This window comes from Theobroma cacao, chromosome 3, assembly GCF_053813885.1.
Source record: "Theobroma cacao isolate CCN51 chromosome 3, ASM5381388v1, whole genome shotgun sequence".
NCBI classification, from domain to species: Eukaryota; Viridiplantae; Streptophyta; class Magnoliopsida; order Malvales; family Malvaceae; genus Theobroma; species Theobroma cacao.
This window is the reverse complement of record NC_142641.1, coordinates 6,340,198-6,356,478: the sequence shown is the minus strand read 5'-3', so window position 1 is coordinate 6,356,478 and position 16,281 is coordinate 6,340,198. Positions and strand designations below refer to the sequence as shown.

At 33.8% G+C, this 16,281-nt stretch overlaps 3 protein-coding genes across 4 annotated transcripts; 1 reads left to right on the top strand and 2 right to left on the bottom strand.

Annotated features, from left to right (window-relative positions):
* Positions 1-362: 362 nt before the first annotated feature.
* LOC148763528 (zinc finger BED domain-containing protein RICESLEEPER 4-like) lies at positions 363-1,422 on the bottom strand. The gene is made up of 3 exons (XM_088804572.1): positions 606-1,422; positions 442-503; positions 363-380 (listed from the first exon to the last, which is right to left on the bottom strand). The coding sequence occupies exons 1-3, from the start codon at positions 1,420-1,422 to the stop codon at positions 363-365; spliced, it is 897 nt and encodes a 298-aa protein (XP_088660698.1).
* A 2,686-nt stretch (positions 1,423-4,108) lies between these two features.
* On the bottom strand, positions 4,109-9,795 carry LOC18604340 (uncharacterized). Of its 2 annotated transcripts, XR_001926887.2 has the most exons (7): positions 9,299-9,795; positions 8,083-8,217; positions 7,844-7,931; positions 6,102-6,196; positions 4,926-5,093; positions 4,344-4,628; positions 4,109-4,203 (listed from the first exon to the last, which is right to left on the bottom strand). XR_001926887.2 is itself a non-coding variant. In XM_018116800.2 (6 exons), the coding sequence occupies exons 1-6, from the start codon at positions 9,642-9,644 to the stop codon at positions 4,468-4,470; spliced, it is 993 nt and encodes a 330-aa protein (XP_017972289.2). In that variant the 5' UTR covers positions 9,645-9,795; the 3' UTR covers positions 4,109-4,467. The 2 variants fall into 2 exon arrangements, 1 of the variants encoding a protein (XP_017972289.2); XM_018116800.2 differs by having other exon boundaries at positions 4,109-4,628.
* Positions 9,796-10,929: 1,134 nt separating this feature from the next.
* LOC18604339 (zinc finger (Ran-binding) family protein) lies at positions 10,930-16,032 on the top strand. The gene is made up of 7 exons (XM_018116637.2): positions 10,930-11,434; positions 11,788-11,905; positions 12,119-12,465; positions 12,876-12,992; positions 13,416-13,532; positions 15,373-15,471; positions 15,557-16,032. The coding sequence occupies exons 1-7, from the start codon at positions 11,064-11,066 to the stop codon at positions 15,675-15,677; spliced, it is 1,290 nt and encodes a 429-aa protein (XP_017972126.2). The 5' UTR covers positions 10,930-11,063; the 3' UTR covers positions 15,678-16,032.
* Positions 16,033-16,281: the final 249 nt, after the last annotated feature.

The following is a 16,281-nucleotide window of genomic DNA, read 5'->3' as shown; positions in this document are numbered from 1 at the left end:
AACTCCAAATGCAAGCACTACACTATAATCTTTCTAATACTTATCAAATTTCATTTTCATCCTTTGAGACACATCCTTGATAACCTCATCTTCATTATGCAAATTATCATTTAAAATCGATTCAATTTTCCAAACTTGCATGAAATACAAGTTGGAAATTGGATAAGATGAACCGAATATCAAGTTTGTGGTCTCATAAAAGGGCTCCAAGAATTCACAAATGATCATTACTCTCTCCCATTCCTCATCAGATAGATTATATTTATAAGTTTTATCAACAAATTGTAGGCTAGCAAAAGCTTTTTGATATTTGATTGCACTTTCAAGCATCAAATATGTTGAATTCCATCTAGTTGACACATCTAAATGCAACCCAACACCTACATCAATACCAACATGTTGAACACATTCTTGAAATTTTTTCATCCTCCCATCTGATACCTTTACATATTTCACACTCTCCCTAATTTTAAACAATGCTTCATTGACTGCTTTCAAGCCCTCTTGAACAATAAGATTTAATATATGAGCACAACAACAGACATGAAAAAATGCACCATCACAAATCAAGCTACTTTGCAAATGAAGATGGCTTTTCAATATACCTTGCATGTTATCATTAGCAAAAGCATTATCTAAAGTAAGAGAGAAAACTTTTCTATCTACTCCCCATTCTTTCAAACAATCAAATATAGTAGCAGCTAATTCAACTCCAGTATGTGGAGGAGGCATACGACAAAAGTTGAGTAACTGGCTACATAACTTCTGATTTTCATTGACAAAATAAGCAGTCAAACAAATATAACCTTCAGAAGTAGATGCTGTCCATACATCAAAAGTCAAACAAATTCTATTAGGAACCTTGGCCATGGCTTGTTTAAGTTTCTCTTTCTCTCTCAAATGAATTCTCAAGACATCAGATACAGTAGTGTTTCTAGAAGGCATCACCACATCTGGATTTACATACTTAGCCCAAGCTCTAATCTTATCATATTCAACAAAAGTATAAGGCAAGTCATGTTTAATTATAGCTTCAGCAAGCATGTCACGTGAAATCCTAGGATCAAACTTTCTAGCCTTTACTTTCGCTTCATAATCCATTAGCATTTGATGTGGATTAAAATAGGAAATGAATTTACAAGTGTCAATGTGACGACTCAAATGTGAAGTGCCATAATTAGAGCCACCAGGTTTAGGGCCAACCTTGTACTCCATTTTACAACCATTACAAGTTGCCCTTTCTACTCCATCTTGCTTTTTGCCTATTTTAGTAAAATAATTCCAAACATTTGAAGTTTCTTTTTTGATCCTCTTATTCAATTGTTCAGATTCAGATATATGAGATTGAGAGGGAATTTCATCCTCATTCAAAATGTCCACGTCATCATCCACATTTATACAGTTTTCAACTAATTGATCCATCACCGTTACCTTCAAATAACATCAACATGAATAAAAAATATTAAAAATTTATAAAAACTGATTGATCCAATTCAAAAGTTGGATTTTAGGCAAGGGTGAATTCATTTTTTAACATTTCACAAATTCACAATTCACAAAAATTAAACCACTTCTAACATTTCACAAATTCACAATTCACAAAAATTAAACCACTCCAAGAATAGTACATTCAGCATGCATCACCAAAATTACTACTTACTGCAAGTATTAAATGACTAGTTTTATATCCACCAGTAATCTCAAATCTACCTCACCCTGCCCAACTATTTTTTTTTTTTCTGTTGGTGAATGCATAAGGGGTTAAGGTTGTTTTGTGGTGAACAAGCTTAAAAATGAACGTCTACCCTTAAAAATGCACAAACTAAAAGCAAACATACACAAAGAATTAGCAAACAAAGCAGTTCAAAGTTAGTATTTAATTATCTAACAACACAATGACAGACCATTCTCACTATCCCTTAAACTAGATTTGGTTACTTAAAGAACCAATTAATATGGTGTCGTTTCCGAAACTAAAGACTGTTCTTCCACACTCTCAGCGTTAACAACATTATTGCGATGCATGCTAAAAAAGGAAAAATTCTAACGCTGAAAATAGCTATTATCCCATGACAAATATAATCATAATCATGCCGGGAAGTGAGGAGTGAGGACTTACAGAGATAGCAGAAGTCGAGAAGCTTTATAGCCGGGAACGAGAAGCAAAACGAGAGAGGACTTAGGCGGGGGATTTGGGGATCTGGTGGTTAGGCCTTAGGTGATTGCCGATTGCTGATTTGGGGAATTTTTGTCCAGAAGTCGAGCAAGCGATGCAGAACAGATGGCTCGGGCAGTCGGGCGATGAGGGATTTGGGGATTTACCGATTTAGGGAATTTTTGTCCAGAAGTCCAGCAACGGTGCAAAACAAGTGGCTCGAGTAGTCGAGCGGATGGGGATTTGTCGATTTGGGGTTATTAGGTTAGCCGGTTAGGGAGTTAGCCAATTAGGGTCTTGGGCGGTTAGGCTTCTTGGTCTTGGGTCTTACATTTGGGTAGTTGCCGGTGGGGCCTCTTTTGTCTTACTTGGCTAATTACCCATAATTAATTTTTTTGGCCCGCCCCAACCCGGGTCAACCCTCTAATCAAACGGGCTAGCCCATTTAGGCTCGGTTATAATATGGACCTAAAATATTCAGACCCAAACCACCCCATATTTAATAAAAAATGAATTAGCCCGATGGGCTAGGCCCATATTGACACCTCTACACAGAGGCTTGCTTTTATACCAAATATATAATATACCCAGAGTGTGGATAGAGATGGTTGCATTGGTGGTTATTTATATGCTACAAGAGGATAAAAAAGGTCGCATGATTTACGGTATTTGTTGGAATCTATAAGGAAATGCTTGCAAAATATTTCCTATAGAATTTCAAATATTTACAAGGAAGAGAATCGAGTGGCAGACTTATTATCTAATCAGGGTCATACTCACCAGAATCTTCAGGTATTTACTCAAGTTCAAGGCCAATCAGGTGGTATTTTAAAATTAGATAAACTCAATTTATTTTATGTTCGTTTTAAATAAATGTAAAAAAGTAACACTCCTAACTTATTTTTATTGTTATTTTCTTTTAATTTTAGACTCTTGTAAAAAGGGCAGTAATTTGTGCCCATGTAAAATTGGAGGTAAGGTTGATGTCCCTCTCCTATTTGTACGTTTTTATTTATTTTATTAATAAAATTTTAACAAGGCAATTGGGCCTTGCAAAAATTTTCAATTAAATATATATATTATATTAATGATATTTTAATTTTAATTTTCTCTTTTTCTCTATTTTCATTTTTTCATTTTTAATTTCTTTTTATTCAAATAGTAAAATATTAATAATTTACTATCAAATTAGTAATATGATTTTTAATTGAATTTATTTTTATTTTTTTTCTATTTTTATTTTTCCTTTTTTCTTGTTTAATTAATTTTTTATTAAAATTTTATTAATTTAATAATTTATTGTAAAATATTAATGTGATATTATATGGTAAGATTCGTAGTTTCACTTAATATTCTACATAACTATTTGCGTTCTATTCCATGAAACTTAGAATTGATAATATCATGTAGAGATTCGGTAGTAGTTATTCCAAGTTTTAATAGAATGGGCATTCTTCGAGATTGATAATTTTTTTATTCAAAAATGAAGAAAAAAGTGATAATTACCATTTCTCCCAACCAAATATGCCATTAGAGCATGCATTATTAAACCCTATAATTATAGACACTAATTAAAGGTAAAGTTTTGTTAATGAATGATTTGAGGACAATTGGCTTAAGTCCACCAAAAGAAAATTTTTATAACAAATTTTAATTAACACATTGTTTATTTTTAATTTCGGTGAAAATATAGTATTAAATAAAAAGCATTTTCTAAAAATTGAATTTTACTGAGTGTGGAAGGTTACATTTTAATATTATTATTATATTAAATAATATATGTTCTCAATATATTGAAGTTTATCACATAACTACAGCATATAATATAAAATTATTACTATAAATAGTATTAGAATTAATTATAAAAATTCGCTTATTAACAAAATCCATAAGAAATTCAACTAATATATAACAAGAGCTACTAAAAAAAATTGAAAAGAAGATAAGATAAAATGGAAAGAAAACCCTACCTTCAATTTATTGCTTCTCCAAACAGTTTTCAATGGCCACCCAACAAAATCTCTCTCCCCTTCTGTCTCCATTACTCTCTACCAAACGAAGAAATGTCAGCTTTAAGATTCTTACTCCCCTCCAAGCCATAAAACTTGTTTAGGACTGCTTATAAAATCTACGTACAAAACAATCGACAATTTGCAACGTTCAATGAATTACAAGTTTGTGGAATTACCCAAAAAACTTTGTGATCATTCATCACCTGATCGCAAAAATTGTTTTGAGAACCGAAACTGTTTTTGGTTTCTATGGAAGATATATAAATTGTTGGCTACAGATGCTGCTGAGAGTGCATGGTCTTAAGCCTTGATCCTTGATGACTCTCCAACCACTTCCTCCATTCTAGAGTACCACTCTCCAATTCGAGTGTGTTCCACCATATCTCTACCAGACCTCAGGTAACGGATGGGTCTTAGCACCCCAAAGACGGCAAGGTCAGCTAGATTAGGCTTAGATCCCCCTACACAAATTCAACAATTGTTCAAGGGCATAGGATATAGAAAAGCAATGCTCCTATAGAACACTCTTAACATTGGTTCAAGGTTATGCTCTGGGAGACTCAGCTTCATTTTGATGTATCAATTCAATTCAATTGTTACCCTACCAAGACTAACAACCAAAGTTTTCTATATAGACATCATATAGCTGCCATGTGATCAACGCTTGTCATAATGATCAATCCATTATTTGGTGCATATACTTAAATGTATTTGACTTGATCTCTGAAAACTATATTCACTGCGTATAAAAAACATACCAAGAAAATTCCGACCATTTAGAGCATCCACCCATGTTTCTGCTGCTTCATATAAGGCAGCACGTTCATCAGTGATGTTATATTTCTTCTTTAGATTCTTGGATACAAAATACATAGCAGCAGCTCCAGCATATTTCACTGTTATCTTCTCAGTGAAGCTAAAATTACCTGCAGTTAGAGAAGAGACTATCATGAAAATCAAGACTATTAGAACATGGAATATAATTGATATTGAAACTAAATATGACTATGAACACAGCAAAGGTGCGGCTGGGATTAAGGGAGCTATGTATTGATACTACAAATCCATGCATTAATTTACAACTGCTAGTGATGTAGTCAAAACAGTCACAAGCCTCAGAAGTGTTGCGGTGTATGTTTAGGAATAAAACAGGCACCAAGTGGTTGTCAACCCACCTACATCACTGTTTCCCTATTATTCAAATCTTATTCCCATAATTCCACTACTTTCTTAGTCTCGCTTTCTCAAATCACTCATGAAGTGTAAAACACCATATGAAACCTGGCACTCTCTGTTTAGGGTTGGTTCACCAGCAGAACAAAAGTTCAGGTTTGCACTTTACAGGTTATGCTTAAGAACATCACCAAAGAAACATAGTGAGAGAGGTGGTGGTACAGACGGTAAAAGAAATTAGACATGACTAATCCCAATTACCTCTATCCAATTTATTTTGTACCGTTTCACATCCTCAATATCCTATTCCTAAAATTTAACTGTAAAATTTTATCTGAAATTCATCATTGGGAATAGTAATGTTTCTTATTTTAACAAGTATTTTAAAACAAAGGCAATACATTGTTTAATTCTCAAAAATAGTAATGTTCCCTACTTAATGCTTGTTGACCTTTAAAATGTTGCAATTTGTTTGGCAAAGTACATAAGAAGTCATAGGCATTTTATAAAACATTTCAATTAATGAAGATACAAAGAAGCCTAATAAATTGATGATTCTTATTATTCATAAATATATAAAATTGTGTGCTCATGACTTATTAAAGAATCTGCTATATACAACATAATATTCACCTAATTATACCCTAACTTTAGGGGTAAATGAATCAAGCATTTTAACTAAAAATTAATACGAACACAGCAAAGGTGTGGGGGGCAAAGGAAGCAACGTATAGACACTATAAATCCATGCATTGATTTACCATTGCTAGTGATGTAGTCAAAAGACTCAAGAGCCTCAGAAGTGTTGCGGTATATGTTTGGAGATAAGACATGCACCAAGTGGTTGTCAACCCACCTACATAATGACAACATTATTAGTGTACCAAAGATGAAGTAGCAATCCTAGCAGCTAAAGCACAAGGAAGACTATGAAAATGATACACTAAAATGTATCAACCACTGTGATAAAGAAGGAGATCATCAATCGATAGCAAGTCTGAGACAGAAGAAAAAAACAGCATATGTACAGTTATGTACAGAGACATACCTGTATCTACTTCCAGGAATATTTGCATCTATGCTCATTATATATATCATAATACCTAACAGCTTTGCTAAGTATAGATTTCATATTTGTAAGCATGGGACTCAACTACAAAGAAACCTAAATATCTATACAAATTATTCTTGTTTTTGTGAGGGTAGGTATTGAGATCAACTGGCCACAACACAATACCACTCAAGAAGATCACATAATGGAAAATTTAAGGGGAATGCTAGAAGTAGGTGCTTCAACAGTTGAGCAGTTAAAAGACCCATGTAATCTCACATAAAAGACCGGAAGCCTGTTAATCAAAATTCCAGTAAACTCGTTTTTGTTCACTGTACAGTCAAAGTCTACGTAGGCTTTCGCTCGTCTCAAATAAAATTTCGAAAAACTAAAATACCCTTCAATTTACTACACTCTAGTATAGAAACATAATTGACTGGTTGGTCTTCTATTAGTATACCATTATTTTGGCATTATTTTGAACTTATTCATGATCAATTTTATCTCAATTAGTTTCGAATCTAAAATTTATAGAAAACTAAATCAATTGCATCTATATCTAAATTTTTCTCAATTACTATTGCTAAGCCAGATAAAATATTTTTAATAAGAATTAAATCAATATTATACAAATAAAAGTAGAATTGAAAAGATTATCTACAATTGAGAAATATTTTGGCGTCATCAAAGGAAACTCAATTTCCAATGGGTTTAGATATTAAATTATTATATTATTTCCTAAATATAATTTTACCTTAAAATTATTTTTTTCTCAATTTTTTAGTTCATACACAGATATTATATACTATATAGACAACTAAGACAAGTTGATATAGAAGCAGATAGAGAGACACCCCTTTCAGGGGAAAACAAAAAGTGATAGATACCCAATCATGTTTAAAATTATATGTAAGTGACAAAAATAGAGATGAAATAATGGAGATAGTATTTGCCACCTAGTATCCCCAATTGAATAAAAAGAAAAGAATTTCTAATAAACGTGGCACCAAAACAGAAAGAGGATATATCGGTCTCTGTGCCTGAAGGGAGAATTTTTCTCTTTATTTTTCCCACCCAAGTTAGCTTTCCCTCCCTTTTAGTTATGTTGGGTGGTTTGGGCCTCAAGGCTTTGAGAATTTGTCTTTATCATTTAATTTTTTAAAATAATATGCATTTAGTGATAGAAGAGAAAAAAGTTTAATGAAGTCCGGCGACTTGCTAGGAGAAGTTGCTAGTCTCTGCATAAAAATGTGCAATGATATGGCTCATTGAGAGGATAGGTGTTGAAAAGCACCGGTTGGGGTGACTGCCCCTAGCATTCCTCAAATTTTGAACAATATCAGCCGATACATAGAAGCCCCAGAGACCAAGTTCCAAGGCGGATTAAAGAATTAAGAGCAAAAAAGAAAATTCGCACAGAAGAACAATAAAAACAACTAAACAACACAGTACCTTCGCCACTTTGTCTCTTCATCTTCGTTAGCACCTGAATTAATCATTTTCTTTGGAAGGACTTTTTCACTCAATTTGTCAATAATAGCTGCAAATTCCACATGCCAGTTCAATCAATTGTTGCAACAAAAGAGCTTAAATAAGTCAATAATGTAAAAGAAATGGTTAGTTTTTTTACACATAATAAATATCTAACCAAAAAGTTAACATAAACTATAAAGAGTTGTGACAACAAGAACCTGATGAGTCCACCAGCTGTTCACCATCGACCATGAGTATAGGCACCTTCTTGTAATCAGACCACTTGATTTCTTTCTTACTAATGGGATTGACTTCCACAACTTTGTATGGTATGTCATAGTAGTCCAAGAATGCTGAAACAGCAAGACGTAAACCCCAAATCATGAAATTATCGAAGTCTAATTCTTTGTTACTTTTGCTCTTTGCTTTTAACTTCCTAAAAAGTTGCTTAGAAATGCAAATGGTAGAAAGGAAAATTATAGTTTATGAAAATGAACGAATGACTAAAAGGCAAGGCCAACTCTAACATAATTGTTTCATATCAGAGTAAAATCATGCATTTGTTATCTTTTAATTTTTAATTCTTCAAAAATATAATTTGTCTTTCTTTCTGAATGCACTTTTGTTTTTTTTTTTTTTTTCAAGAGCAAAAGGCAAGTAGCATAAACAACCAAATGATACCTAATTAAGTATCTCCCATGGTTGTTGCTTTTGCTACAATTTACATTCTACTTCCTTAGAAGTTGCTAGTGCTAGATTTTCCCTTATAATTAAAATGCGGACTTACATCACTTACTTTTATATTTTATCAAGATTAGACTAAGTTAATTTGATCAGGATAATGAGACAATAATATAATCCATAATATGATCTAATAAAGTGGGCTACGCTTTTCTGTGTAGGCCTATATGAAATCCTAAATCCTATGATGGATGAGACTAAGGATTTACTAAATAAAGGAAAAGCTAAATCTCCTCCCTCTCTTGTCTTTTACGTTTAGGTTCTCGGAGATTAGAGAATTGTAGAAAAGGAATTAGGACCATCTCAGACACTGAGTTCAGATCTTAATATGATGATCCCGGAGTCATGAATCAAAAATCAGATATGCTTATACATAAAATTTTGATTAGAAGGTAAAAGGCAAATCATATCTGACTAAAAAGTTATCGAATAGCTAAACTGTAAGAATATAATTGTTTCGAGTATAACTAAAACGATAACATTAACTGTTTAAACTTTAATCATTCAAAAATATTAGTTGGTATCCAAATAAGTTTTCCCCTTTTTGCTTCTTGCTTCATGCCTCAAGAGGCAAATGAGCAAGTACCAAATCAACTAATACTAATTTTAAAGTGATTGTTTTTGTCCCACAAAATTTGAATTGGAATGAATGCAATGAAAGTACGAAAAACAAAATCCATAAAGGTAAACTACCTTTAACTTTATTGCAAAAAGGACAGGCCTCATACTGATAAAGAACGACGTCCTTGGGCATGATCTCAGCTGGTGGCGGCTCCTTGGCGTAGACAGAAGCAGCGGTGGCAACGGAGGCGACAGCGCCGGCAAGACCAAGAGAGACGGCTCGAGCCGAGCTTCTGGAAAAGGAGGTGAGGACCGGAGAGAACCAACGCAAGCGAGTGTAGGAATTGTTGGTTCTGCTGCTGCAAAAGAGCGCTACCCGGAGGGAACGAGGCTGGAGGGCGGCGGCTGCTCCTCTGTCGTGGACGGTGGCGAGGGTCCTGGAGAGGACGGAGGAGGTGAATGAGGAGGCCCCTCTCATTTGGCAATCCTATGGGAGAGAGCAGATCTCGGCTCGTGGTGGTTTTTTGAGGAAAGTTTCGAGGGAGAACTTTTTCTTTTTAAAAAAAGAAAAAAATTAGAAAGAGAGGGGTTTATGATGTTCCGGGGATGGGGTTTTAGGTGTTCGTTGCTATTTATTTCCCAATTTCTTTTGCCCCTTTTGTTCACTGTAATTTCTTTTGTCTATAAAAACATATAAACAGACATTTATTACCATATACTCCATTTAGTATATTTAAACATTACTAAATTAATTTAACAAAAAATAAAAAATATATTTGATGATATTTTTCAGAAATTTACTAACACATATAAAACAATAAAACTGAAAGAAAATACTTTATTTATTTACAAAAATGTGATTTTTAGTTTTTTACTTTATTTAGTTTCATTTAAATTTAAATAAATAAATATATTACCTCCTTCAAATAAATAAATTGGTGAATTTTTTGAATAGCATCCCGATAATTGTAATATGTTTTTTACATAAATAATATCTTAATTAACTATAATAGCTGTTGTTAACAAAAATCTTTCCAAATTTTTTAAAAAATAATTAATTAATGTAATAATCTTAAAGTATATTAGTACTTTTTAAAGTGAGTTCCCATATTTTAGTATTAAATGTAATAGTCAATGATTAACATATATGAGAAATTCTAATATGTTGATAGAAAATATTATTTAAGAATTTACTAACAAGTGCCCATATTCTTGTGTTAAATCTAATAGTTAATATTAATGTAATTGTTTTCAAGGCATTGAAAACAGATATTATTAAATATAATACTCTTAAAGGAGTATCCTTAGTTTACTCATTAGCAAAACTCTATTACTTAACATAGTTAAGATATTTTTTATATTAAATATAATAATTGACGATTAACGTGATGAATCTAATGTACTGTAAAAAAATATTACTTAATATAGTAACATCAAGGTATGCCTTTGTTAAAAAAACCATTAAGGTAAGATATTGTTCTTTTCTTAAATTTGATGAAAAAATGAATTAGATAAATAACAACCATTAATTAGACACAAAAATGTTAAAGAATGCTATCGGAATAAGGTAATATTTATATAAAGATTTTTGTAATTAGTATATTATTTATTTTTAATTTTGATGAAAGTAATGTATTAAATAAAAACAGTTATAAAAATAAAAATTAAATTTTACTAATGGCTGTGAATACATAAAAAATTGAATTATTATTACTATAAATAGTATTTGCACTAGTTTTTTAAAAAAAATTAAAAGGAAAGAAAACCCTATCTTCAGTTATTGCTTCTTCTAAAACCCTCCAAAGCCAAGAAAGCCTGCTTCTTCAAACAGTTTTCAATGGCCACCTAACACATCTTTCTCTCCTTCTGTCTCCCTTACTCTCTGCCAAACAACGAAATGTCGGCTTTAAGATCCTTACTCTTCGGCACCTCCGTCTTCCGTGCCCAGAAACCGCTCTTTCTTCCTTTTCCTTCTCAGCTTCTCTCCTCCAAGCCTTTTCCCACCCTGGCCCTCCGCTTCCACCGCCACACTTCCTCTGCTGCCGCCCTGGACACTACACTCAACGCCAACAGCACAGAACTTCTCGATTCGGCGTCTGAACCTCACCCCTGGCCTGAATGGGTAACTTTCGTTGACAGATTAAAGTCCAAGGGTTACTTGGTTGAAGCTACTGCTGCCACTGCCGATGCTGGCACTGATTATAAGGACATGAATTTGTTGAAAGATGCTTGCCTTAGCTTCGCTCGTGACCGTTACGATCTTTTCAAGTAATGGTTTTTTCATTTTTATGGCCTTACTATCATTAGCTTAGTGGCCAGTTCCATTTCTCCTCTAAATAAACTCAAAGCTCTCTCTATTTTGTTTCTTCGTTACTTATTTTTTGTTATTTCTGCTTTACTTCCAAAAGCAGATAACAAAGAGTAAACGCAACAACTGAACGGAATTTTAGTTCTTATATTGTGAAATGGAAGATTATTACTGTGCTTAAGTTGCTGTGAAACTTAAAGTGAATTCTGAGATTGTTTATGTGGCGATGGTGTCTATCTGTTTTATGGCAATAATTTGATATATAATTTACTCGGTCACAAATTTGGTCTTCACCTTTTGCCATTTAATGCAGATTGTTGTCTACTAATGAAATTGAAACAGTCGTGGGGAGTGGATGTCCTAATCTTTTTCGAAAAGCTGTGAATTCAGCTAAAAGGTTGAGAGCCTATGTTCGACTTGATGAAGGGGATGTATGTTGTTTTCCCTTTTAGTATTAAATTCTTTGCACAGTTTTTTCAGCAACAGGAGAATGTACTCTCCAATATGTTAATTTTGCGGTTATTTGGTTTTCGAGCTTTTTACCTCTTGGAAAATGTACTTCATGTTTGGAAAGGCACATTTGCTGCCAACTGCCCAGGCCTGTAAGAACTTTGAGTGATTGTCTGAATGCACTTTTTCTGCAGGTTTGTAGTACTTGCAATCTGCGTGGTTCCTGTGATAGAGCTTATGTGATACTAAAGGAATCAGAAGGTGCTAGTCGTACTGTGGACATTGTGCGTATATTGTTATCCTATGCCCTTGATCCCATTGTTATTTCTGGGGGAGAGAAGCCTCCTGGTAGAGAGCATATCGATGTATCTGCAAGGAATCTGCTTTCTGACTTGACAAAATTGAGTGAGACATCACCTGCTCCTGAACTTCCTAGGCCTGCTGCTAAAGCTTCTCCTCGAAAGGAAAAAACCATCAGTGGCAATGATGATGAAGTTTTTCAAAATGTTGAAATGAAGAGAGGAGATTGGATGTGTCCCAAGTAAGTTTCATGTGAAGTTTCTTTGCTTTTGAGGTTATTTCCCTGCATCTTGTTGAATAAAAAGTGACTTTATTTCCTTCATGATTTGATAATATTGAAACATTTGCTTTATGGGTAGGAAGAGGCCAACGACCTGTAGGAATCAGGTTCTTAATAGTAAAGAAGCTTTTTATAGCCCTAATTGAACCAAGATGAATATTAAATATGAATGAAGTTTAGAGTCTCCGTGGTATAAGCTTCCTACAAGGATCCTGAATGAGCAGTGAGCAATGTACTGTTGGTGGAAAAAGGGATGACCCTATGAAAATATAACTTACTGAAAGATGTCTCAAGTTGAAGTTCCACATTCTTTGTTCTTATAGAACTTCATGCAGTTTCAATAATAGGCCAGTTTTGCTTGTTGATTGCAGATGCAATTTTTTGAACTTTTCGAAAAATCTGCAATGCCTAAAATGTAAAGAAGATGGCCCCAAAAATGTTGGTGGTGATGAAACTGAAATGAAGAAAGGAGATTGGATCTGCCCTGAGTAAGTTTGCATTATCTTCCCAGCTGTCAGCAATCAAATATTTTAATGCTTTCTAAGTATACTAGTTGATGCTTATCACTGTTCAGTGGGTGAGAAACTCATGTTTATCACTACAGTACATTGTTATGCACTTTTCTCTTTGTTGGTACAGGTTTCATAATAGTCTAATAATTCACTTATTATATTTAGAAATCAGTCTGTGGATGTGTATATGTTGAAATGAAGGAATGAAGTTATCATATTTCTTTTGTGTTATAGTTGTTATTGGTTGGGAATTATTTTTCTGATATCTGTCAAAATTTATTTGTTGATTCTTATAATTAGTCTTGTCAATGACTTTCGTGCTTCCCAGCTGAAGACTTATTGTGTGCAGATTTTTCATATTGTCTTCAGATAGTCCATTGATTGCCTTTAATGTTCCAGGTGCAATTTCATGAACTTTTCTAGAAACATACGGTGCTTAAAGTGCAAGGCAGAGGGTCCAAAGAAGGTTGTTACAGATGATATTCAAATGAAGAAAGGAGATTGGAACTGCCCAGAGTAAGTTGCTTTTCAATTTTATGCTGCTAAGGGGCCCTTCTAATTTCCAAGAATATTTAATTGTTCACTATCATTCTATTAAATAGCGTTTGTGCTGTTGGCAGCCCCATATTTAATATCATCCTTATTATTATTCAGAATTAGTTTTAGTGAAATTGATGCAATCTATTTATCAAAAAGAAAAAAAAAGAGAAAAGAAAGAAAGAAAGTAATTGATGTTGTCCATATTCGAAGTTTTTGGTGCAATCAATCTAATTGCCATCTGAGTTACTTGCATATCTTGTTCTACTGCTGGTTTTAGAAAACATACATCTCAAGTTGGACTGAAAGAAGATGTATATGGATGTTGTGTTAGACTGCCGCATGCTTTTGGTTTGTTTTGTTGAAGGTTCCCTATAAACCACATCACCAATTTTTTTCTTTTGCTTAACAGAAAATCTGGTCCTTGCACTCTACGAAAATGTTCAGTCTAGTCCCTATCCTCTGAAAATATTGAAGTTACTCCTTAAACTATAAAAAGTTGCTATCAAATCCTTTTTTTTTACATTGTTGCTGACATAAAAAGATTCAGTAGCAGGGAGTAAAAATGCTACTACAGAATTTTGTAGCTGCCTAAGCCTCCAGTGAGCTGAATGTTTATTAGGTTCCACAACCTTTTTTTCTCGTTTGTGCAACATCTCATCTTTCCCTAATTTTCTACTTCTTAGCCACCATTGCTGGAAGTCTAGTGATGGCCAGAGCCATCATTTGCAATTCAACAAAAAGAACATTTGTTCTTGTATTTTTCCTTTGCCCTGTCTCTCTCTCGTCATCTATCTGAAGGCCTCTTGTCGTCACTAGCAACCTTCACCAATGAGCTATTTCCAGAGCCTTGCTAGTAATGGTCTTCTCTCTCTCTCTCTTTCTCTCTCTCTTTCTCTCCTAGTACCCTTGAAAGCCCACTGACAATCTTGAATTTGACATCCAAGTTATTTAAACTGAGCTTGGCTTGAAACTGGTCAAGGGAGATTGTGAACGAATTGCTTTCTATTCCTTCAAACTTTTGCTTTACACTTTGCCCTTAGGTTTTGGGTAGATATCTTTTTGGATTTTTGTTTTTTGGCAATTTCTTTTGGTGGTGTTTTTGGTATAATTTTTGGGGTGAACACACTTATCGTGCTGAGGATTTGCCTACAAATTACAATACAAGATGGTATTTCACATTATTAAAGATACAAAGATTGGTTAATCTTCAGTTCTCAACCATTCAAAAGTTTCATCATCAATTGTCTTCCAATTTTTGGAAGAGAGAAAGAGGAAAAAACAGCAAATTGACAACCTGGGAAGTAAAGGGGCTGAGTGGAGCCCATTGAAATTTCCATTAAATGGGTCTTGCCCACATCAGCTTTTTCTTGTTTTAAATATAGCTAATAATGGAATATTTGTCATGGATTTGGAGAAAGGATTTGATTTTTTTTTTTTTTTTTTGTGGGTGGGAGGGATATTTTGAGTATGAACTTCAACATTTCCAGAATTCAGGGGCTAAGTTGAACATTTTGTAGTAGTACTGTGACCTGAATTGCCATTAACCCTTCTGATTTGCTGATTTGGAAAAAGAATTAGTAGGAATTTGGAGGAAATGACACCTGAAAATTACTTGGAATTTTTCTATCATATGCTTTGCTTCATATGGTGAAGAGACTATTTATAGGACAGAATGTAATCCGACTGTGGGATTATATTCTGGTTTTATTACAGCCTAGGTTACATGAATGATGCTTCATACTTGGGTAACTTGCTCCTTGTCTGCAATTTTGATAACTTTGATCCTTTCTTAGTAAATTTGCTTTTCTGTCTGCAGGTGTGGATTTATGAATTTTGCTAGCAATAGGAAGTGTTTACGTTGTCAAGAGGCAAGGCCGAAGAGACAGCTAAATCCTGGAGAATGGGAATGCCCTTCGTATGTCTCTCTATCTGTGCCTCTCAATGTTCAGTTTTGATTTGAAAATGAATATATTTATTTACCAGTACAATGTTCTTTGCAGATGTGATTTCTTGAATTACAGAAGGAACAAGGTTTGTCTAAAGTGCAATCATGATCGCCCCAAAGAACAAACAAAAGAGTACAACGAGCACACATGGAGGAGACCTCTACAGTACAATTAAGTAACAAGGCCAGATGCTTGTTACCAGAGAAGATTGCAAAGTTTCTGCATGATCTAATTGCTCAGAACATGAAACTGTGAGTATTTTGAGTAGCATGCTACTAAGAGGGCCATGAGTCAAGTGACTGCTCACTGCATCACGAATGTCTCAGCCTGTGTCATAGTTTCCCTGAGCTTTCAATTAAAGTGATTTTAGTTCCTAGAAGTAAATTGAAACGAAGAGTTGTAAACATGAAGGATGCCATAGTTTGTGGTTACAATGGAATGTATAGCATGCAAATGTTCTTCACATTAATTGAATAGTCATGCCTTCCCTAAGGTCTTCAAAGTTTAATGGAAATCATTGTTTAAGTGGAGCATACGGTTATATTGGATAAGGATAGGCGAAAAACAAAACATATTTCCATCTTGTATATTCTGATTTTATATCACGTGGATGTTCATGTTTAGTACTTTTTTTGATGCAAATATAAAGGTTTGATTAAACAAAAATAGTACAATAAGGGTTTCATTAAATAAAATTAATACTTGAAGGGTTCAATTGGGTATAAATTGAAGGATAAGGACTTATTTAAAAATTTAGAAACATATAGGGTCTTTTGTAT

Bases quoted from the DNA above. Each gene is read 5' to 3' on its own strand.
- LOC18604340 (XM_018116800.2), bottom strand. From the start codon at position 9,644: ATGAGAGGGGCCTCCTCATTCACCTCCTCCGTCCTCTCCAGGACCCTC. The intron at 8,218-9,298 runs GTAGTTTACCTT...TTGCTGTTTCAG, and splicing joins TTTTTGCAATAAAGTTAAAG to CATTCTTGGACTACTATGAC. The intron at 7,932-8,082 runs GTTCTTGTTGTC...TGGAATTTGCAG, and splicing joins ACAGCTGGTGGACTCATCAG to CTATTATTGACAAATTGAGT.
- LOC148763528 (XM_088804572.1), bottom strand. From the start codon at position 1,422: ATGGATCAATTAGTTGAAAACTGTATAAATGTGGATGATGACGTGGAC. The intron at 504-605 runs GTATATTGAAAA...TTATTGTTCAAG, and splicing joins TGCTAATGATAACATGCAAG to AGGGCTTGAAAGCAGTCAAT.
- LOC18604339 (XM_018116637.2), top strand. From the start codon at position 11,064: ATGTCGGCTTTAAGATCCTTACTCTTCGGCACCTCCGTCTTCCGTGCC. The intron at 12,993-13,415 runs GTAAGTTTGCAT...TTAATGTTCCAG, and splicing joins GGAGATTGGATCTGCCCTGA to GTGCAATTTCATGAACTTTT. The intron at 13,533-15,372 runs GTAAGTTGCTTT...TTCTGTCTGCAG, and splicing joins GGAGATTGGAACTGCCCAGA to GTGTGGATTTATGAATTTTG.